Source organism: Asparagus officinalis, chromosome 7, assembly GCF_001876935.1.
Source record: "Asparagus officinalis chromosome 7, Aspof.V1, whole genome shotgun sequence".
NCBI lineage: Eukaryota > Viridiplantae > Streptophyta > Magnoliopsida > Asparagales > Asparagaceae > Asparagus > Asparagus officinalis.
The window spans coordinates 88,183,559-88,206,477 of NC_033800.1; the positions used below are offsets into that span (position 1 = coordinate 88,183,559).

General features: G+C 39.9%; 1 protein-coding gene across 1 annotated transcript; it reads left to right on the plus strand.

The window, feature by feature from the left end:
- Positions 2,828-4,071, plus strand: LOC109847475. The gene is made up of 2 exons (XM_020416703.1): positions 2,828-3,215; positions 3,566-4,071. Exons 1-2 carry the CDS (start codon positions 2,828-2,830, stop codon positions 4,069-4,071), a joined length of 894 nt encoding a protein of 297 aa, XP_020272292.1.

Sequence of the window (22,919 nt, forward strand, 5' to 3'; positions counted from 1 at the left end):
TCTTGCTTTCCCCGTCACTGACTCGCCGGTTTCTCATTCTCTTGTCGCCAATGACGGCTTGCCATCTCACATCATCTCGTGCTCTGGCCACCATCTCCGGAGTACCATGTTCTTGGTGACAGAAACGACCATCTCCGGAGGATTGTTTGTATTTATTATAATATTTAGCTTGGACTGCAACATCGGTATGTAGGTTATTATTATGAAATATACATCAAAATAAGCCGGTGGATAATGTCTTATCTTAGAGATAAGATATTAATAATCCTAAGAAGTGTAGTATTCTATTTCTACGCCTTTGTGGGTGTTTGGTTACATAATTTTATAGAAAAGTTTTCTCAAAATGTCTGACAATGGTAATTTTGTAATTAAAAATTTTCTGTAGATTTTCGTAAATTGTGTTTGGTTCCAAAAAAAATTATAGAAATATTTTCTATAAAGTACAAAAAAGTACCAAAATTTATAAAAATTAATTTTCTCTCAAAATGGGCGGAAATCACCCAGAAATCCGACACCACATTGATATTTTTCTATAAAGTTGACACTTTTCTATAAATTTAGGGTGCGTTTGGTTCAATTTCTACAAATTATAGGAAATCTTGCTATTTTCTATAAAGTTATGGGTTATTTTCTTGTTTTGAACCAAACAAGCAATTTAAAAAAAACAAGAAAATTGGTAATTTTTGACTTCTCAAAACTTTTCCTATAAATTTTTTTTAAGAAATACAAGGAAATCATATTTTGAGTGGAAAACATTTCCTATAATTTGTAGAAATTTAACCAAACACCCCCTTTATATATAGATATATTTTAATACTTTTATGATGGGTGAATGAGAGAATAAACCAAAAACTTTTACATAGTGTCATCCAGGGTCGGCCCTGGGGTAAGCCCACCAAGCCCCGGGGTTGGGGCAACCCAGCGCCGGGGGGCAACCCATTCCTCCCCCTCCTTCACTCATCAAACTGTAATTATCTTTGATTTTTGAAGTGGACTTTGTAAGAGTACCTTTATGCAAAAATTCTTAGGGGTTCTATTTGTAAAAAACTCTAATGAATACTCAAAACCCTACCTAAAATCCGACCCGAATTCCTCAGCGTCCTCTCCTCCTTCCCGTTCGTCTCTGTTCCGCTCACAAAAAAAGAAAAAAGAAAGAAAGAGAGAGAACCACTCCTCTCCTCCTTCCCCTTTCTGAGCCTCCGACAACCTTAGCCCTTACTCTGCTCCCGTTGGACCCATCCTTCAGGCTTCACCGCGCTGACTCCTCTGACCCAATCAGGTAAATTTTTTTAACTAAATATTTTAAGGGTTTTTTTGGACGGAAATTTGGGGTTTTGATGTTTTGCAATGAAATTAAGATTTCTGATTTTGAATCTTAGCTAAATCTTAGTTGTTGAATAATTGAATTAGGGGTTATGATGTTTTGGAATGAAATTAGGGTTTGTTTTAATAATAATGTTAATGATATTGCTAAGTTTAGTTGATTGTGATTTCATATACAGAAATGTAAACGTAGAATACTGTAACAAATTTTGAGCTATGAAAATATTATCTAGACAACATATGAAGAAGTGGCATAAACTAAAGAGTGACAGCTCATAATATATTCCTAGATGAAAGAACTATGATGATATTAATATAGGCCTAAATTTGTTGTCGTTTCTGGTCTGCAAGTACCATGATATTCATTTTTGCCTTCCAATTTTCGTGCACCCTGAATACAAGTTTTAATTCTAACCCTATGTTTTAATTCAGGAAAAGCTTTTCTATCTAGTTGGTCTTGTAATCTGGTATTAATGTGCTATAATATGTAGGAATTTTATAGACTACAGCACAACATGATGGGCGGGAGATGACAAAAACCGAGTAAGGATTAGAAAACAAAACTCTGGAGCTCATAATAGAAGAATCAAGCGATGTCAAGAAATGGAAAAATCACTACATGGCTCAATTTCTAAGCTATTCAAAGCAAAAACACAACATTCTCTTCTTTCGAGTCAAGTTGAAGAAGCTAGTGCCACTGCCAATATTAGTGAAAATATAGATGAGGCCATTGAGGAGCGCATGAATGAAGTCACTTATGCGGATGAAAGTCGTAATGAGGAAGCTAGTGATGAAGATCATGAAGAGCCTGTGAATGAAAATGTTCATGTGGATGAAAATGACAATGAAGTAGCTTTTAGTGAATATCATGAAAGCATACTTGATCTTGAGAAAGATGTGGAAGTAAATTATGATCCAGGATTGTGGGGAAGTATAAATGATACTAAGAGGGTGATGATAGTTCAACGTGGCCCTATCAAGATTTTAAAGAAAAATGATGAGTTTTCAAGTGAAAAGAAGAGTGGGAGAAATAGAAGTCTTTCTTTCAAATATTACATCTGTGAATTTCCAAATGGCGAGTAGCATGAAAGGAATGACTTGTCTATTCAAATGAACTGAATAGGGTATTTTATTTTTGTTGCAAGTTGTTCAAGAATAAACCAATGACAACCAATTTGGCGGAGAATGGAATAGACGATTGACATAACCTTCCTACAAAGCTTAGAGAGCATGAAAGTAATCCGGAGCATTGTGCAAATGTTGTGAAGTGGGTCGACTTTCAAAAAGGACTAAAACTAAAGGCAACAATTGATAAAGATATAGAAGCACAAATTGACAAAGAGAAAACTCGTTGGAAGATGATACTAGTTTGAATCGTTGCGGTTATGAAGACTCTTTCTCGAAATGGTTTGCCATTTTGTAGAACTAATGAGAAGATTTATGAGAAGAACAACGGATTTTTTTTTGTCAACTCATAGAGTTCCTTGCAGAACTCGATCCAATTATGCAATATCATGTTCGACGTGAGGTAGATAAAGAAGTTCAGAGCCATTATCTTAGCCATAAAATTCAAAATGAATTGATAATTTTGTTGGCCAATGAGATCAAAGCAAAAATTCTTGACAACATTTCAAAAACAAAGTATTTTTTAGTTATTCTTGATTGTACACCGGATTTAAGCCATGAGGATCAAATATCAATTATCATTAGATGTGTGGATATTGAAGATACAAATCAAGTCAAGGTGGAAGAGTTTTTTCTTGGATTTATAAAGGTTGATGATACGTCGGGACTTGGGCTTTTCAATCAACTTGAAGATACTTTGAATGAACTTAATCTCAACATAGATGATATAAGAGGTCATGGTTATGACAATGGGTCAAATATGAAAGGTAAACATTAAGGTGTATAAAGAAGACTTCTTGACATAAATCCTCGAGCTTTTATACACCATGTGGGTGCCATAGCTTAAACCTTGCACTATGCGATATGGAAAAATCTTGTGTCAAAGCTAGAAATTATTTTGCATATTTGCAAAAGGTTTACACTTTGTTTGCTGGATCAACACATCAGTGAGATGTTCTTAAAACATATGTAAAGGGTCTGACACCAAAGCCATTGTCGGTTACTCGTTGGAAAAGTCATGTTGAAAGTGTTAAAGCAATCTGATATCAAGCACCGGAGTTGAGAGACACTTTGATTGAAATTGCAAATAGTTCTAAGTAGGACATTGTGATGGCAGAAGCTAAAGGCTTGTGTAAAAATACTTTGGAGGATTTTGAGTTCTTGATTAGCTTGTGTATTTGGTATAAGATTTTAGATAAAGTCAATCGAGTTAGCAAAGTTCTTCAACAAGAAGAGATGAATTTGGCGGATGTAATTGCAAGAATAAACGAGCTTATTGTTTTCTTTCAAAAGTTTAGAGAAGAGGGTTTTGAAAACATGATGAAAGAAGCCAATGAACTTGCTAATGATATTGCTATCGATCCGGCATTTCCGATAAAAAGAGTGGTTCGTAGAAAGAAGCATTTTGATGAGGATGTGGAAGCGAATGTTGAATGTAGTCAATCACCGGAGGATAATTTTAGAGTTTCCTATTTCCTTCACATTATTGATCAAGCTCTTACATCACTCAAAGATCCTTTTGAACAATTCAAGCTCTGTGAAGAAATCTTTGGATTTTTGTTTAATACAAAGTTCATGAGTATTGGTGAACAAAAATTGATGGAACATTGCACTAAATTATAAAGATACTTGGAACACAACCTACAATGTGATATACATGGGAAAGATTTATTCAATGACCTACGAGCTTTGCAAAAATATTGTCGAAGGAAGTGACTAAATCAATAGACATCCTTGACTTCATAAGATCTTATTGGGATGATGGTGGCTTTTAATGTTGCATGGGTTGCTTATCGGATTTTGTTAACTATCCTTATTACAGTTGCCTCGGCAGAGAGAAGTTTTTCCAAGTTGAAATTGATAAAAAGTTATGTTCGCACTACCATATCACAGAAATGATTGAATGGATTGGCAATGATATCAATTAAAAATAAATACTTGGAGAAACTTGAGTATGATGACTTAATTGAAGAATTCGCTTCAAAAAATTAAAGGAGAAGTATTTTCCTTTGAATTAAATTGTAGCACAAATGTAATCTCTTCTTATATAAATATTGATTTTGCATGAGAATATTATCAGTTTGAGCCCAATATCGAACGCTAAATTGTATTATATGTATTCATTTTTATTGTTATTGTTCGTACCAAATTTTAATATAAGGGGCAAGTAAAATTGGATTGGGCTAGGACAACCCAAAGCTCGTGGCCGACCCTGGTGTCATCTCCTTCTCCGTTCAAATTCATGTATTAAGTGGTAGTAGCGGGGTGCTATGCGGGGGTTTGTCGCCGGTTGCACGGTATGACTGCCCTCCGCTGTTGATTAAGAAAGACATGGCGATCCTACAGAAAAGATTTGGCTTGATAACCATAAACTTATTGTTTTTGTTCTAGAACGTATACTAGGGTTTTTTTATTTTTGTCGCGCACAATCAAGTTGTAGATTATTCCTATTGCATGTGTATTGTTATCAATATTTTATATTGATATCATAACCGAAGCTGGGACCGTTCCTTAGCTTCTTAATGGTCTTTTTGGCCGTAGAACAAAAAAAATTAGGATTTTCAGTGTGAAAATGATTGTATCTTTTTTATTAAAATTTTAATTTTTGGTATAAAAATTCAATCTTTTATATTTGGATGCCAAATCGATGAAAGAGACCTAATTTTTTTATGAAATCAGTGGTCTAGTTTAATAAATCAAGGATCTATTACTTTTTATAAATGAGGGATTTATTAATTTTTGATAAATAAAGGATTTATCAAATATTTTCTTTTTCAAATTTGAATACTTTTAATAATAAGAAAAAAAATCTCAGCCCACCGCCGACCAACGCCCGGAGTGCTGGCAGACATCGGGGAGTTAGCCGGTAGGACCCCTGGCAATGGGCGCCGAGGTTACCCCTCCCCAGTGGTAGCACAAGGCTAGACGCTATGGCCGCGCACAAAGCCCACGAACTTTGTGCATGATCGGGGCAACACCGGTGCTGCTTGGCACTATGCCCACTGGAGGGGACAAAGCAGGGTGCTGCAGGGCAGCATCGCCGTCACCAGAGCTGGACCTCTAGAGTTTTCAAAACCTTAGGGGTATTTTGGTAAATCTATAATTTTTTAAATTTTTTTGAAAAACTAAATATATAAATTAAGCAAATATTTATCCAAATATATTTAAACCAAATTTGGAAAATTCCTGTTAAATTCCACATAAAATGAAAGGAAAAGTTTTCTATTTTGTAGAAATATTATTTTATTATTTTTAGGAAAAGTATTAGAAATTATCTAAAAAATAATAAAAATTTTGGAAAATTTCATAAAATTCTAGAAAAATTGTCCTTGTTATTTCAAAATTTTGAGAATGTTTTTAGAAATCTTAGAAATTTCTGATGTGGCCCTACTAGATTTCATATTAAGAGTTTGTGAATTGTTATTGAAAATAAAATTTTAAGGTTAGGAAGTTTAGAAAATTTATTTTAAATACCAAAATTAATTTATAAAAATCCTAATTAGTCTTGAAGACTTGTTATGGGTAGGCATTTTACAAGAAATGAAATACCCTACTAATATTAAGAAGATTAAAATAGGGTAGTGAAATAAAATATTATGAAATTTCTTATTTGTGTTTGTCATGTCGCATGGTCATACGCATACTTAAACATAAATTAATCATTTCAAGTGGGAGATTTTGGGTAAAGACACACTATGATTTAACTACTCAATCTAGTTCATCTCTAAGAAATCTTATATTCTATTTTTTTAAAAGTTTACAATGATTTTAAAAATTATATCATTAAACACTATGGTTGGGGCCCTAGGTCTTCTTCTCTCTAGTTAAGATGTAGTTTTATTATCAGAATAAAATGCTTGAAGAGTGGAATGTTCTTCAGGAAAGAACAATACCCCTTCAGAGAAGAACAATACTCCTTGTAAAATGCCTATAATCTTAACATATCTATAATTTGAGTATCTTAGTCCTTCTCTTAAAGAGGTACAAACATAATTATTTTAACTTCTATCTCGAACTGATTAGTTATAGATATTTTTGTAGGAAGATCCATTTTCTACTGAGAGCAGGAGATTTTGGCAAGTACTGAGGCAATAATATCCGAGTTAGAATAGAGTTTAACTTGGACTCAAAGATGAGATAGCAATCAGTAAAAGGTCAATAAATTGAGAGATTGTTCAAGTGCTTCACCGGATGGATTACAACGAGGGGTGATCTTATCGAGAAGTTTGGGGATTATTCGAAAACAAAGAGCTTCAAGGATGCTCTTAATGCAAGATTAGAATATATCTCTCAGGTTAGGATCCGAGTTCATATTATTAAGTTGGATATAAAAAATATATCATATGGGCAGAACATTGAATTTATCTTCAGATGATAACCTTTGTGATCATGGATTATGAGATGGTTAGAACTACATCATGCTAGGCGTGAAAAATCTAGGTGGTTATTAGGGCTTTACAAAACTCTTGGAAAGATATGTATTACTTTCGCCGTAGATGCGACAACGTCCAGGATGTGCAAATGAAAGTGAAGTTAATAGTATAAACAGTAGGGTGTGTTCAAGGTTAACATGTCCACTTTGGGTTAGGTAGTTGAATACCTGATACACAAGGATAAGAGGCTAGTTGTAGTAGGTATGCCAAGAGATTTTTAGAATTAGTTCTAAAATAAAAGAAGTTAATTAAAAGAGTGAGAAAACCAACAAATAAGAGCAAGGCTGATTATTTTCATTGCAAACAAGCCGATCATTTTGCACATGAGGACGTGCAATTGAGAAAACTTAGAACTCATTGACTACATCTACAAGGTAGAGACTAGTTTGTAGAGTTCAAGAAGATTCTAATTGGAGTAGAAAGATCTAGTGAGATAATATGTAGTAGTGCTAGGCACATATATATAAAGATTTTCTCCAAATTTAGGGAATAAATAGATCTTGCGATACTCCCACTATAGTTAAGGAATCATATTGGTAGTTAGGCTTGTGGGATTCATGTTAGTTTCTCATACATTGTGACTAACATAGATTTACTTATTAGATTCTCTGCTCCCCATTAGACTTCAAGCTAATTTCTTTGTTGATTTTAAAATATGATTGATTATAAGATAGACTTTATATTCTACTTTGTCTTGTACCATGAATTAAAATTGGATCTAATTTATGTATTATGTATTAGGTCACATTAGATGATATATGTAGGCTTGTCAGGCGCAACCTCCAAGGTACGTGTACCAAGATGTATCTATCCACCTACGTGTATAGTCTTGTTGGAAAAATCACTAGGAAACATTTTGGCAAGGTGAAAACAATTCTATCATAATTAATACACTCTTATACAAGCACAGTGATAGTTATGAAGGTAAAAGTGGAGCACTTTATTTCCTCACACTAATAGACTATTACTCTATCCGCAATAATATGCATTTGATTTTGCATTTAGTTGAAGAGTTTGGATTTATTTCAAGTGCTGAATCAGCAAGGTGAATAATGAATCAAGCAAAAATATTAGAGCCTTGCACGCTAGTTGCAAGATAGAGTAGCTATTTGGCTAGTTCAGAAACTATCTTTAAAGAAGAGAAAAGCCAAGTAGTTGATGATAATCTATATTTTGTAATAAAATGATGTTGAAGAAGTAAGGTGAATAATGAATCAAGTAGTTAATGATAATCTATATTGCTCACAAACATATACACACTGCATCTCATTGGTACGAGAAGTTAAAACCAAGAGGAAAGAAGTGTATGTCTATACACTAATTTTGGGGATGTATATATATTTCAGCGCCACGATGGGACTGAGGCTGAGGGAGTTGCATGATATTAAGTTCCTTAGGAAGGATCTCCCGCATAAAAAAGAGATAGTTTAGAAGAGCCAGCAATGAAATAGGATGGTTCATGTACCAGCTGGGAACAGTGGGAGTGAGATACCTTTAAATGACTAGGAGCCATCTAAGGAATCTTAGTTGCCTCGTTGATCGTTTCATGGACTAGTACCTATAATGACCGTAAAACTTAATACTAATTAAAATAATTTTCTAGTATTTTTAAATATTTAATTATTATTTTTAGAAGAGTATTTATATTTTTCTCGGCCTTCTAGAATTTTCTATGATTTAAAAGTCCAAATTTTATGATTTTAATATTTATAAAAATTATTTTTTGCATTAAAATTTTCTAGAATTAATTTGTTTTGTTATCGGTACTATTACGTATTATTTTAAATAATATTTGCATTATTAATATTATTACTTATTATTTCATATAATATATGGTATTATTAATTACGTATTTTTGGTATAATTTGCTGTATTATTTCTACTGTTACATATTATCTATCGTATTAGTATAACTAGTACGTTTTACTATGTATATAATTATCCCATAATTATTTGATTTTAAACGTGAGTAAATATATTTTTATTATTAATTATTCTCGTTTAATTGTATAATATGTGTATAATTTGACTATTTCGTATCAGCTGTTGTATTAGCACAACATGTACATTTTTATTTGTAGATAATTATTCCGTAAGTAGTTTAATTTTTAAGTACCTGTAATTATTTATTTTAATTATTTTTGATTAAATTCCCTAATCCTAATATCATATATGTATATAAATACCTGTAACCAAAACCCCTCCCTCTCTCTCCACACTTATTTCAGATCACCCCATGTTTTCCCCCCCACCAACCACGTTCTCCTGTTCCCTCACCGTCTTAAAATAATCCGCTCACTCTCTCTCTCTCTCATTCTCATTTTCTCTCTCTCTCCTCTACAAGAACCCGAACACCAATTTCCCCCTCGAGCTCCGACCCCCAGCTCCGCCTGCACCCTCGCCGTCCCTCCAACCCGACCACCTCCTTCTCCTCTTCTCCTTGCTTCGTCGCGGCAGGTGCCACACCCAACCCATCCTCCCCGTTCCCGTCTCTCTCCTCCACAACCAAACAAGGCCCTCAACCGCCTGAGCCGCCGCCCTGACGACAGCTAGCCTCGTTCTTCCCTCGCTGCACCACGACCCCGACGCTCAAGCTCCTCCCCGAGTTCCTCCTTCAACATCGTCCCTTGCTCAAGTCATCTCTTCCAGTCCTGAGCTCCGACAACCACATGGCGTTCCCCGTCGTCGCTACAGTCCCCTCGCCCTCAACCAGTCGCTGTTCCTTCATCTCACCTCCTCTATAACCCTTCGACGCTCACGAACCCAAGGCAAGTCCCACTGTGACTTGTTACTTACTGCGATTGCTTGATTATATACTTGGTTGTTAGTATTGGTACAACGATTAGCTCTGACGATATTAAATAGTAACACGTTAAGTGTTGATTAGAATCTATACATAAGTACAGTAATGAGTTTTAGAGTCAACTAGTGTTGCATTTTCACACTTCCGTAGCAAGATCCCCTCTCTTGTCTCGTGTTAAAATTATTTTGATTAGTTAACAATATTTGTTAGATTATTTTTATGTAATAATTATGTGTAGAATTATTTGTTGAATGATGATTAACAATAAGAAGAGTTTCGAATAGAAAGAACAGAAAAGAATAACATGTTTAAAAAGAGTATTTTTGGGTCAGTGCCTGAGTTGACCTGACCTGACGTGTCGACACGCGTGAGTCGACACGAAAGACGGAGTGCGACAACCGATCTTCGAGTCGACGCCGTAAGTCAACTCGAAGGGCGGTGAGACCTGGTTCGACAAATTGTAGGATTTTATTGGGAGTAATGTTGACATTTCATGTGAATAATAACTACTAATTGTGATCCCTCTTATGTTGTTCATGCATAATGTATTGTTCATAGTCTCTAATCACGTTTTATAATCTTTATTTTATTAGTCTTAATTACTTGTTGTTTCATGCTGTGATTGAGAACCTTAGTAGTTCATGACTTAGTGGCCTTGTGCGTCATGAATAGACCTAGTGCCATGTGTGGGTGTGTTTAGGAGGTAACCAGAGTTTTAATAAGGATTATGATCGTTGATTTATAAAGAACGAGAAGAGTTAGGGTGGGAAGTCATTGTTCATGTGTTCGGATGTGACTGTTGATATATCTTCTAGGCTTGCACCAGTGGATCGGTGTTGCCACTGGGGTTGGTCAGTGGATTCACAGTGGATCGGTGTCGCCACTGTGGTTGGTTGGGTCAAAGTAGATCGGTGTCGCTACTTTTGTTCATGAATCTATTTGATTGGATGCACGTGGGGATATGCGAACAGTCAGTTATCCGTTGATATGAGCGTTGACTCTGTGTGAGATATGTACCAGTGACCTGTTATAGGATGACTAGTTACATGACTTGTACTAGTGGATCAGTGTCGCCACTAGGGTTGGTTGTTGGATCAAAGTGAATCGGTGTCGTCACTTTGGTTAGGATTTATGGATTCTTGTGAGATGTATGCCAGTTGTATTTCTTTTCATACATAGATCGGGATTAATATTTAATTATCTACAATTTGAGACATATGGTATATACATGAGGGTTTTCTTGTTTGGATTATTTCGCTCGACGTACTACGTCTCTTGCTGTACATTTTTAAGTATTAATTCCATCTATTGTATGATCTTGTTGCTTGGATGGTTTCTGATCGCTACCTGCATATTTTTAAGTATTAATTCCATCTATTGTATGATCTTGTTGCTTGGATGGTTTCTGATCGCTACCTGCATAATCTTGTTACTTGGTTGATTTTTGGATTCATCTGATTATTAGTATTCCAGTTGCACGCCTCTATCGTTATTACTATCATCACATGATCTATTTCTGTTTCTGTTATCGTATTGACCACACATATATTATTATTACCATTATTGTATTTGTTCCTGCCTTGGGGGATCTTGTTGTGTGTTATACACGTTGACGTACTCCTATTTTTTGGGTATACGTCAGATTTAGGAGACAGACAGCCTCAGTTCGGAATCGTTCAGGAGCCAGATGATTCTTAGCGGGGTGCCTTGCAGAAGGAGTAGAAGAACCAGCTGAAGCGTAGGGGTTTTCTTCCGTAGTAGTAGTTGTACATTAAAACTCTTTTATCGTACTTTTCTTTAGTTGATGATTGATTTAGTAGTTTAACAGTACTTTCTTTATGGACTATATATTTCTTATTTTCTAGTTGGACTGTTTTGTAATAAGGACATGTTGGACCAATATTTTTATGTCGGGGATGATACACCATGGGTTATATGTTTATTTCTTATTCTGGATTATCTTTATATTCTTGCTATTGTGATCGGGGACCTGTGATTGAGATTATGTATTTGACGCTTAGTGTATTAGATTGAGAAGAAAAAAGAAAAAAAAATAGTGTATATTTTTTCTTAATCTAATACGTCGCGGGCTTGTTCACGTTCCGATTCCTGGGTATTTTGGGAAACGGGGCGTGACAGTACCCACATGATATTTTGATATTAAGGGGAAATTGTTTGTTGGAAAATTTGGAGTAATAGAAACAAAAGGAAAATTAATTTGTATTCCTTTAATCTTAGTTACAATTGGATTTCCTGATTACAAAAGAGAGGAGAATGAATTTGATTCTCCCCTTTGTTTAATTCTGGGTTCTTCTTGGTAGCGATGGAGTGCCTCCTTCGATTGCTTGCGTCGAACTTGCTCTCCGTTGACGATCCGACTGTACTATCTCACAAGAACGATTGACTTGTATGATGAATCCGGTTTAGAACTCTTAACAAGTTTAAGAAACTCAGAATGAGTTGAAAACTCTGAAAAGAGTTGTTGAAAATCGAATAATCGATTAGTGTAATTAACTTGTGTTGCAAGTTTAATTAAAAACTCTTAACGAGTTTAAGCACTCAGAGCGAGTTGAAACTCTGTAACAAAGTTATTAGAACCGAAAATTCGGTTAATAGCCAAGTAGATCCGCTATTGGTGAAGGGATTATCTGAGATTTGATTAACTGACTACCGATCAGTTTGTTGATCTTTAGGAAAATCACCTTCTCCGTACGGTTTAGCTGCCGAAAACCGATCAACCCCTTACTCAGTTGAGTAATGCGGTTATTTATAGGGGGATAAGGGGTGTAACCAACCCCTAAATCCGCTCCTATGTGGGCGAGAATCCCTCAGAAAGTGGGATAAACGGCTGTTAGGCCGTTCAATCTGTGTTTGAACAAGTCAAACACCTAACTTGGCGTTCTGGGCCTTAACTCTGCGCCTAAGGCTTGAGATGCAGAGTTAAATCTCTGCTAGAGATTTGAAACGCACAGGCCGCATGCGCACAAGCCGCTTGTGTGCTGAATCTCAACTCTGCATCTTGAGTTTGAGACGCAGGGTTGAGTGTTTGCTGAGGAACGCACAGTCTGTGTGTTTTGTGTTTTAACTCTGCGTTGCAGAGTTAAATGTCTACTGGAGAACGCACAGTTCGTATGCGTTTTGAGTTTAGGAAACGCAAAGGTGGACTCTACGTTTTAGAGAGGTTGTTGGCTTGTAACCTCGTCCATTACAACATCGCAAAGGCTACCGCTAATTGATCTTTGCTTGTTATAGGGTGTGAAAGTCGTCAGATTGTAACTCTCACAGTTGGTTATGAAGGCTACTGAATAGAGTTTTCATCAGCTGTCAAAAGTGTCGTTGATTTGTAACTCTTCTTGATCTATGTGAAAAGTCCTCTGTTTGTAGCTTTTGTTTGTTAAAGCTTGATGGTGATCAGCTATCTATTGTGATTTTTAGACAGCCTACAGAACCCCCTCCAAAGTTTTCGAAAGTTCGCGGTTGACTGAGATGAATTTTCGGAATACTTTGGATCCTAAAATTTTAGTTGGTTGGTTATTCACTTCGTCTGATTTGAAGACATTGTGAATTTGGTTGTTGGAATGCTGAAATTCTGTTTCCTCGAACCAAACAAGATAGCTTTTTGAGTTTTGATGACAATGAACTTAGTCAAACAAACTAAATCCCAAGTCATTGTCAGACTCGCTGACAGGCTCATCCTTCTTCTCTTTTTCCTTAGAGGAAAGAGCAGCAGTATTCTCAGCAGATGCAACAGAGATGTAGGTGGCTATTGAGGAGGTTGGTGCCGGACGAGCTATGTTTGACTCTTTTAAACCAATACTCATGCTTTTCTTGAGCGGCATTCGATATGTGGATAACGGTCGTTGGTTTCAGCACTACTCAGAGACTATCTCTCAATTGGAGAAAGTTCTGAGGGCTTTGGAGGAGTTGTACAGTGCTGACCTTGCTGCCTAAATCTCATTAACCTTCGATGATCTCAGGGCTAAAGCGATTCGCCGATATGAAGTTCTTCAAGAGAGCATCACTGAAAAGGAGTTCGAGATCGCATCCTTACAGGGGCAGTGTTTTCAAAAGCAACAGGCCGTAGTTGCTTCTAACACTACCATACAAACATCTCGTGTAGAAATTGATCGACTCAAGGTGGAGTTGGCTCGACACGAGGCTGAGCTCGCACGAGAAGAAGAGATCTTGAAAAGGCTCACACTAGAAAGCATGAAGACCTACGCCACCTATCGTTCGTCAGTCCAGGATCTTGAACTTATCCAAAAGGAGGCTATCGCAATGACACCGGATGAGAACGAACTTAAGAAGAGAGCTGAGGTACTGGTACAAGCCGCTCATGAGGAGAAGATATCTGTTATTAAGTCCCGGCTCGCATCTTTCAATTTTACTAGCCCAGGGGCTTAATTGTGTATTGTCCTTTTTGTTTGACAAGAACAAGGCTTTTGTATCACTTCTTAATATTTCTGACTAAAATAAAAAGAGTGATTTTGGCTTTTCTCTATTTATTGCATGTGTCGTGTTCTGACTTGCAACAATGAAATTATATGAAGAATTTAAGATAATTCTAAAGAAAAACTTTAGCTTGTCGGGGATATGTACTCGTCACTCCCTTAGGATATGACTCATTCAATAGAATTCTCCCTGTGTTTTTTTTGTTATTGTAGGCAATAAAAATTGCCTTTAAATCCTTATCAGAGAAGTTCAGAACAAAACTGCTAAAACCTCGCCCGAAATAGCAAAAAGGGGAAAAACACTGATAAAAAGGGGGAAACGCAGATATCTCCCAAACCGTAAGGAATTTGATAAAAAGGGGGAAACGCAGATATCGTCGAGATAGGCGATTTTCATATATAATTTGTCCAATTCCGACTTACGGTTTGAAAGTTATAGCCTATTCTTCGATCCATGCTCAGGAGCTCGCCTGCAGCTCGAATTTCGCCTGCACGATCAAGACCCAAGTCTGCCTGCACACCTGAGCTCGCCTGCAGACCCAATTCGCCTGCAAGCTCGCCTGCAGACCCAAGTTTGCCTGTAGTCACAAGCTTGCCTGCACACTCGAGCTCACCTGCAGACCCAGCTCGCCTGCAGACCCAAGTCGGCCTGCAGTCACAAGCTCACCTGCAGACTCAGCTCGCCTGCAAGCTCTCCTGTAGACCCAAGTCTGCCTGCAGTCCTAAGCTCGCCTGCAGACCCAAGCTGCAGACTCGCCAGCTCACTGTCAACTATCTACTTGGAGTATGGGAATAGTTACATCAGTGGTCAAATCCCACAAATCAAGGAAAAAAGCATGGCGCTCCTTACCTAGTAAGAATAGGGCGGCTGACAGGACCCCCTAAATGGTCACATCCCATAACTAGGGTGGCTGACAGGACCCCCTAAGTGGTCACATCCCACAGCTAGGATGGCTGGCTCCCTCACCTCTATTAGTGGTCAAATCCCACGAATCAAGGGATGGCCCATGCCATCCCTTGCCTGTTAAAACCCATCTTCAGCAGCATGAAGAAGGGGGGATTGGCCGTTGCATATTCTGCTGGCTAATCTCCCAAAGGTTGAACTTGGACCTTTGCCAAAGGCTCCCTCATTTGAGAACTGAAGCTCCGGCAGCAACTTCGATCGGATCGTCCAAGGGAAGCAGACTCGGCACGAGCACCGAGCGAGGCATCCTATCGCCACCGAGGAACCCACGTTAAACAAGGAGGGCATTCCCTCCGCTTCTGTTGTAAACATTTGATTATTAGTTTGTAATAAGCTATTATTATCAATACAAACAAAGTTCCTTATTTTCGGGAGATCAAAATTTATACCTACAGAAGATGGCGACCACAGTGGGAGAATCCGTTCATTCAGATGTTTTCGGGAGATCAAAATTTATACCTACAGAAGATGGCGACCACAGTGGGAGAATCCGTTCATTCAGATGAATTGGTGGTGGCGCAGTGAATCCGTTCATTCAGATGAATTGGTGGTGGCGCAGTTTGACGAAGTTGCTGCAGGGACTACGGTTGAGTTTCTTGTGATCAAATTCGAGGGGTACTTACAATCATCCTCTTCTGGCGGCAATACATCTCACGATGACTGCAGAGTCGTGCAGGTAGCCCAGCCCCAAGAGGCCGAGGCAACCAAGCCTGAGGGATTTGCCCAAGCCGAGACAGGGGGTTCTTTTCCCCCCAAACCAGTTGAGGCCGAGTCGAGATTCGAGAATGCGGGTCTAGGAGCTACTGAGTGGGTCGATCAACGATCCTCGCAGACCCCTGTGCAAAAGGAATCAACCATTCGTGTCGACACAGACTTCGCCTCCGCCGTCGACATGAATGCTCCTCGTTCAAAAAGATCCAAACAGCGACGACGAAAAGCTCTCACTCGTCTCGAGGCACAATCCCTCATCCCCCACGACAGCCTGAATTATTATTCAGGCTTGAGAGAAATCAACCTCTTGAGCCAGGTTCCTATTTTTGGCGAACCACTCAAATCGGGCAAGCCTAGCAGTTTAGGCGAGCCCATCTCTTTGAGCCAGGTTCCCAATTTTGGCGAACCGCTCAAATCAGGCGAGCCTAACGGTTTAGGCGAGCCCCACATCTTGAGCCAGGTTCCTAGTTTTGGTGTTAGGCGAGCCCCACTCTGTGAGCAAGGTGCTCAATTTTGGTGAACCAAGGGCACCTGGCGAACTCTGCAGTTCAAGAGGGCTTCGTCAAACAAGCGGACTTCACCAAGCTCGCCTGACGGCCCAAGTTCACCAGAAAGGCGAAGCAACAGCTCGCCAGGCAGGCGCAGACACACTGTACTAATCTCGCCAGACGGGTGAATCTCTCCAGCCTGAACTTCGCCAACACGCTCACGCCCAAATGGGGGTGGCCACCCTGTTTGCCGGCACGAGTCTGACGTCCGTCTCTGACAACGACGACAACGATTGCTCAGCAGTGGCAATGTCGCAGACTTCAAGCTCAGTTCAGGGCGAGCACGCAAATGTGCACATGACCAACATCCTTGATGAGATATCCAGGAGGCTCGACGAGCAACGAGCAACCCTCAACTCTATGAAGGAGATGCTGGAGCAGCTTCTGAGCGAGAGGAAAATAGAGAGGACTTCGCGGGCTTCACATAAATCCCTGAAGCACAAAGAGCGGGTGCCTACTCCTTCTCACTCCTCATCCGAGTCATCTAGAGGAGCGTCATCTTCGGGCCATAACCTAAGAGACAAGAGGTTTGACGATCTCTAAAGTCAACTCGACACCTTAAAGCTCCAGAAGAATGCGAACAAGATGAGGGTTGTCAGACTGTATCCAATTGAATGGGATGCGATCTTCTACCCGGTAAAGTTCAAGCCGCTGGACCTCCTGCAGTTCAATGGCAATGGTTCTCCTACCCAGCACATCTACTACTTCCAGGCGCAAACTGGACACATAGTGGGAAACGATCCCATTATGACTCGACTGTTCATTGGTACCCTCAAGGGGGTCGCTTTTGAATGGTTTCGCAGATTGGAGCCCGGGTCCATCACCTGCTGGAAGGACATGGAAAGGCTCTTCGTGGCCAGATTCTTCGATGATGACACAGAAGTATCTATGGTCACCCTGCTAACTGTGAAGCAGAGGAAGACAGAGTCTGTAAGCAACTTTGTCAAGAAATTCAGAAATCGATCGCTGCATTCCCGCGATCGAGTTTCCGAGGCCACACTCATCGAGATGTGTCAGAACAATCTCTCCATTAGCGTTCTGTCTAATATGGGCCCTGTTGAAGCTCGCTCATGGAAAGACTTACTCCGCCAAGGAGAACAAGTCGAGAGCATGCTCAAGCATATGGGTGACGAAAATCCGCATGAATTTCGAGGAGATGATGACCGAGATGCCTTGGTAGTGGAGACCATTTTCTCATATCCTATGATTTCCCCCGTTAGTCCTCTTCAATAGGACGGCGGGCCCACAAAGCTATCACGTTAACAATCACCTCAGATAGTCCCCTCACACTCCGACAAGTACACGAGTATAAACTGCTTCTTCTGATCCTCCAACTGGTATAAGAGGTTAAACTATAACAGTTGAGGCGAGCTCATCTCTTTGAGCCAGGTTCCCAGTTTCGGCGAACCGCTCAAATCAGGCGAGCTTAACAGTTTAGGCGAGCCCATCTCTTTGAGCCAGGTTCCCAGTTTCGGCGAACCGCTCAAATCAGGCGAGCTTAACAGTTGAGGCGAGCTCATCTCTTTGAGCCAGGTTCCCAGTTTCGGCGAACCGCTCAAATCAGGCGAGCCTAATAGTTTAGGTGAGCTCTACTTCTTGAGCCAGGTTCCCGGTTATGGCGAACCGCTCAAAACAGGTGAGACTAGCAGTTCAGGTGGGCTGCATCAAACTTCCACTTGGTCAAACCTTCAGATAGTTAGGACCAAAGCCACAATCCCCCGCCAATCCTCTTCAATAGGATGGCGGGACCCCCACTGTCATGTTAATACTACACCTCTGACAAAATCAACTTACCAATCCTCTTTAAAAAAATGGTAAGTCCTCAAAGTCGCTCCGATCGCAACAATCCCTGTCATGTTAACATCACACCTCTGACCAGAATCTACTTACCGACACTCTTCAATGGAGCGGTAGGTCCACAAAGTCGATCCGATCGCAGTAATTCCTATCATGTTAACGATTACCTCTGATAGCCGACACCGTCATTCCTGCAAATGACGTTGTCCGATCAGTCATCATACTCATACATCCCTGAAAGATTTGATTCTCCCAGCACCGTCTTTCCCATAAAAGGCGTTGTTGTTTGATAGTGGCCTACTATGCGATGTGTTGCTATTTCAGGGTTCGTCTTTGCCCCAAGAGTAGACAAATCATGGTTCGTCTTCATCTTTTCCCTAAGAGAAGATAAGCTGCCCCCTTATACTCCCACTGGTGCAAGAGTATAAACTGTTCCTTTCCTCCAACCGGTGCACGAGGCTAAACTGCTCCTTCACTCCAACTGGTGCATGAGTCTAAACTGCTCCTACCCTCCGACTGGTATACGAGGTTAAACTGCTCCCTACTCTCTTAATCCAAACGCCTCGAAAGGCTAAGGATAGAGGAGAAATTTTAGCATTGAGCCTAAGAGAAACTCCTCGACAACTTACCATGCTAAGGGCAAGAGCATGGCTAGTCCAACTCAAACGGCAGTTGGTAAAGACAAATCAAGTCCGTTGATAGCTGAGGGTTTGCTCAAAATCCTAGAAGGCGATCATCAGCTGCGAGTGAAGAGATCAACTTTACCGAGCTCGTTGGAGGGCTCCTCACTCCATCTGAGCAGGGATCACTTTACAGGTCTTCATATCCAAAGTGTTCCAGACCTCATGCGGCCTGATTCAGGTCTGAAAACTTTGGAGGGGGTTTTGTAGGCAATAAAAATTGCCTTTAAATTCTTATCAGAGAAGTTCAGAACAAAACTGCTAAAACCTCGTCCGAAATAGCAAAAATGGGAAAAACACTGATAAAAAGGGGAAAACGCAGATATCTCCCAAACCGTAAGGAATTCGGCGAAACGGAGAAAGCAAACCGAAGCCTTCGGCTAGGTTCGGATGGCTCCATCTCGTCGAGATAGGCGATTTTTATATATAATTCGTCCAATTCCGACTTACGGTTTGAAAGTTACAGCCTATTCTTTGATCCATGCTCAGGAGCTCGCATGCAGCTCAAATTTCGCCTGCACGATCAAGACCCAAGTCTGCCTGCACACCTGAGCTCGCCTGCAGACCCAGTTCACCTGCAAGCTCGCCTGCAGACCCAAGTTTGCCTGTAGTCACAAGCTCGCCTGCACACTCGAGCTCGCCTACAGACCCAGCTCGCCTGCAGACCCAAGTCTGCCTGCAGTCACAAGCTTGCCTGCAAGCTCGCCTGCAAGCTCGCCTACAGACCCAAGTCTGCCTGCAGTCCCAAGCTCTCCTGCAGACCCAAGCTACAGACTCGCCAGCTCACTGTCAACTATCCACTTGGAGTATGGGAACAGTTACATCAGTGGTCAAATCCCATAAATCAAGGGAGAAAGCATGGCGGTCCTCACCTAGCAAGAATAGGGCGGCTGACAGGACCCCCTAAGTGGTCACATCCCACAGCTAGGGCGGCTGACAGGACCCCCTAAGTGGTCACATCCCACAGCTAGGATGGCTGGCTCCCTCACCTCTATTAGTGGTCAAATCCCACGAATCAAGTGATGGCCCATGCCATCCCTTACCTATTAAAACCCATCTTCAGCCAGCATGAAAGGGGGATTGGCTGTTGCATATTCTGCTGGCTAATCTGCCAAGGGTTGAACCTGGACCTTTGCCAAAGGCTCCCTCATTTGAGAACTGAAGCTCCGGCAGCAACTTCGATCGGATCGTCCAAGGGAAGCAGACTCGGCACGAGCACCGAGCGAGGCGTCCTATCGCCACCGAGGAACCCACGTTAAACAAGGAGGGTATTCCCTCCACTTTTGTTGTAAACATTTGATTATTAGTTTGTAATAAGCTGTTATTATCAATACAAACGAAGTTCCCTATTTTCGGGAGATCAAAATTTACACCTACAGTTATAGACACTGAAAGAAATCCGCAAGTGCCAACTTAAAATTCTCTTTATTATCATTCGCGATAATTTTCAGAAAATCAATCTGTTGGGGATGGGTATATGAACACTTGTTATTCTTACGTAGAAGAATCAACTGGTTCAAACGAGTTGGAACTGTTAGAGGTATCTTGTTAACGTAACAGAGACTTGTGGATCTATCGTTCTATTGAGAAGAGTCAATAGATTAATTTTGCTAGAGGTATGATATTATCGTGACAAGAAGAAATATTGCGATCAGGGCAATTTGAGGACTTATCGCTCTATTGAAGAGAGTTAATAAGTTGATTTTTGTCAGAGGTGTAATTTTAACGTGACAAGAAAGAAATATTACGATCGGGGCAATTTGAGGACTTATTGCTCTATTGAAGAGAGTCAATAAGTTGATTTTTGTCAGAGGTGTAATTTTAACGTGACAAGAAAGAAATATTGCTATCTGAGCAATTTGAGGACTTATCGCTCTATTGAAGAGAGTCAATAAGTTAATTTTTGTTAGAGGTGTAATTTTAACGTGACAAAAAAGAAATATTGCGATCGGGGCAATTTGAGGACTTATCGCTCTATTGAAGAGAGTCAATAAGTTGATTTTCGTCAGAGGTATAATTTTAATGTGACAAGAAAGGAATATTGCTATCTGAGCAATTTGAGGACTTATCTCTCTACTGAAGAGAGTCAATAAGTTAATTTTGTCAGAGGTGTAATATTAACGTGACATCTGTGGGGAAGATATTTAGCGTCTCGCTTAGGAGGATTGCTAAATGTTTTATCATCGGAGTGATGAATTATATTACTTGTAATTTGAACAAGATTTGGGGAATTTTATCACTCTATTAAGGAGAGCCGATAAATTGGATATTTACTACTCCGTTGGGGAGAGTTAGTAAATTGATCATGATTTGAATGATTTTGGAGACTTATTGTTCCATTGATGAGAATTAATAAGTAGATTCTGACAGAGGAATTATAGCCATATATGTATTAATACCAGCTAAATTCAAACTTTGTGAGGACGATGATCGTCTAGGGCGTAATATTAACCTGACGAGAATTTAGATCCTGCTGAGGAAATACAGCAGTTTAACAATGTTCTGTTAAAAGAATTCATGAACTTAGAGAATAAGTGTTACGTTTGGCAATACAAAGGTGAATCCTTTGTTTAGGATTGGCAACGCAAAAGGTAACCTTTGCGTTTGAGGTCCGAAACGCAGAGTTAAGAACCATCATAACGCAGGTCTAGGCCTGGCGTTTGAAGAATTTGAACGTAGAGGTAAACTTTGCATTAAAGTCCAACTGACTTTATCTATTAACGCGAAAGATCACGTTTTAGCGATGGTTGGGATTCTCTCCTAGAATCCTGCACCGATCTAACAGCTTGGCGGCTGTTATAAATAGACCTGTATGGTCACATCAAGAGTCTTTTGACTCTTTCTACTTTTAGCTTGATTCCAAGAACGAGAATTCTCGTTTGAATTTTAATTGATTCTCCGACGAGCTCCATCTTCTCTGATCACCTATACGCATGGCGCCCAGGAGGATGAGTTCGGGTTCCAAGAAGATCGCCAAGGCGGCTTTGGAGACATCGCTGGCCGAGAACACCAGTGATGTTGCTGCTCTCTCGAGCGCTTCGACATTGCCGTCCCTGTCGTATGGGCCTCGCTGCTGTGGTAAGTGGTGGCCATGGCAACTTGTTTCGACAAGTTTTCTGAAAACCCTAGATGGGTTCTTGTCAACGAGGAAGATGACTTGTTTCTTTGTAATTGGAACGCACAGTTGGAACTGTGCGTTAATCATGAACTCCGATCGTGAGTTTGGACTCTGCGTTAAAAACGTAGATCTTGAATAACACAAATTTTGAAGTCTGCGTTTAAGATAAAGAACGCAGATCTTGAAGTCTGCGTTTAAGATAAAGAACGCAGATCTTGAATTCTACGTTTAAGATCAACAACGCAGATTTTGAAGTCTGCGTTTAAGATAAAGAACGCAGATCTTGAAGTCTGCATTTAAAATCAACAACGTAGATTTTGAAGTCTGCGTTTAAGATAAAGAACGCAGATCTTGAGGTCTGCGTTTAAGATAAATAACGCAGATCTTGAAGTCTGTGTTCAAGATTAGAAACACAGATTTGGGAGCCTATGTTCGGGATTAGAAACACAACTTTTAAAGTCTGCGTCTAGTCTGGTTCCTTCCATTGGTAGTTCCCTTTAGTTACTAACTTCTGTTTCTTGTTTTGCAGTGCTTTTTCCCAATATGCCACTTCTGCCAGAGCAACATTTCAGTTATACTGACGATCCAAAAGTGGGGAGAACTTTTGGTCTTCACAGAGAGATTCCTCTATGCACTTTCCCTAGCCTGGAGCGGGCACATTTAATTAGGTTTGCTGGGTGTTCCACCCTTAGGGCTTTGATCACTGATCTGGATCTAGAAACCCCTACGGGTTTGGATCAATTTGTCAAACCATCATTTTTATTCGGAGACCATATATCTACTGATGGCCAAGTTGGGTATGTAGAAGATTACCGGATGCTGTGAAGAATCGATGATAGTTTATTCTTTCTTCCAAGCATGAAGAGAATGTACCCGCTTTCATACTTTCTAAGTGTCGGTGGTCGCCGAGGTTTGGCCTTCGATCTTGTCAAGGAGAAGGAGAATATCTCATTTGGATCTGGTCGA

What these genes read in the sequence shown, in the direction of transcription:
- LOC109847475 (XM_020416703.1), top strand. Translation starts at nt 2,828, where the DNA reads ATGCAATATCATGTTCGACGTGAGGTAGATAAAGAAGTTCAGAGCCAT. An exon ending in CAATGGGTCAAATATGAAAG is followed by an intron (nt 3,216 to 3,565) that starts GTAAACATTAAG and finishes TTGTGATGGCAG; the next exon opens with AAGCTAAAGGCTTGTGTAAA.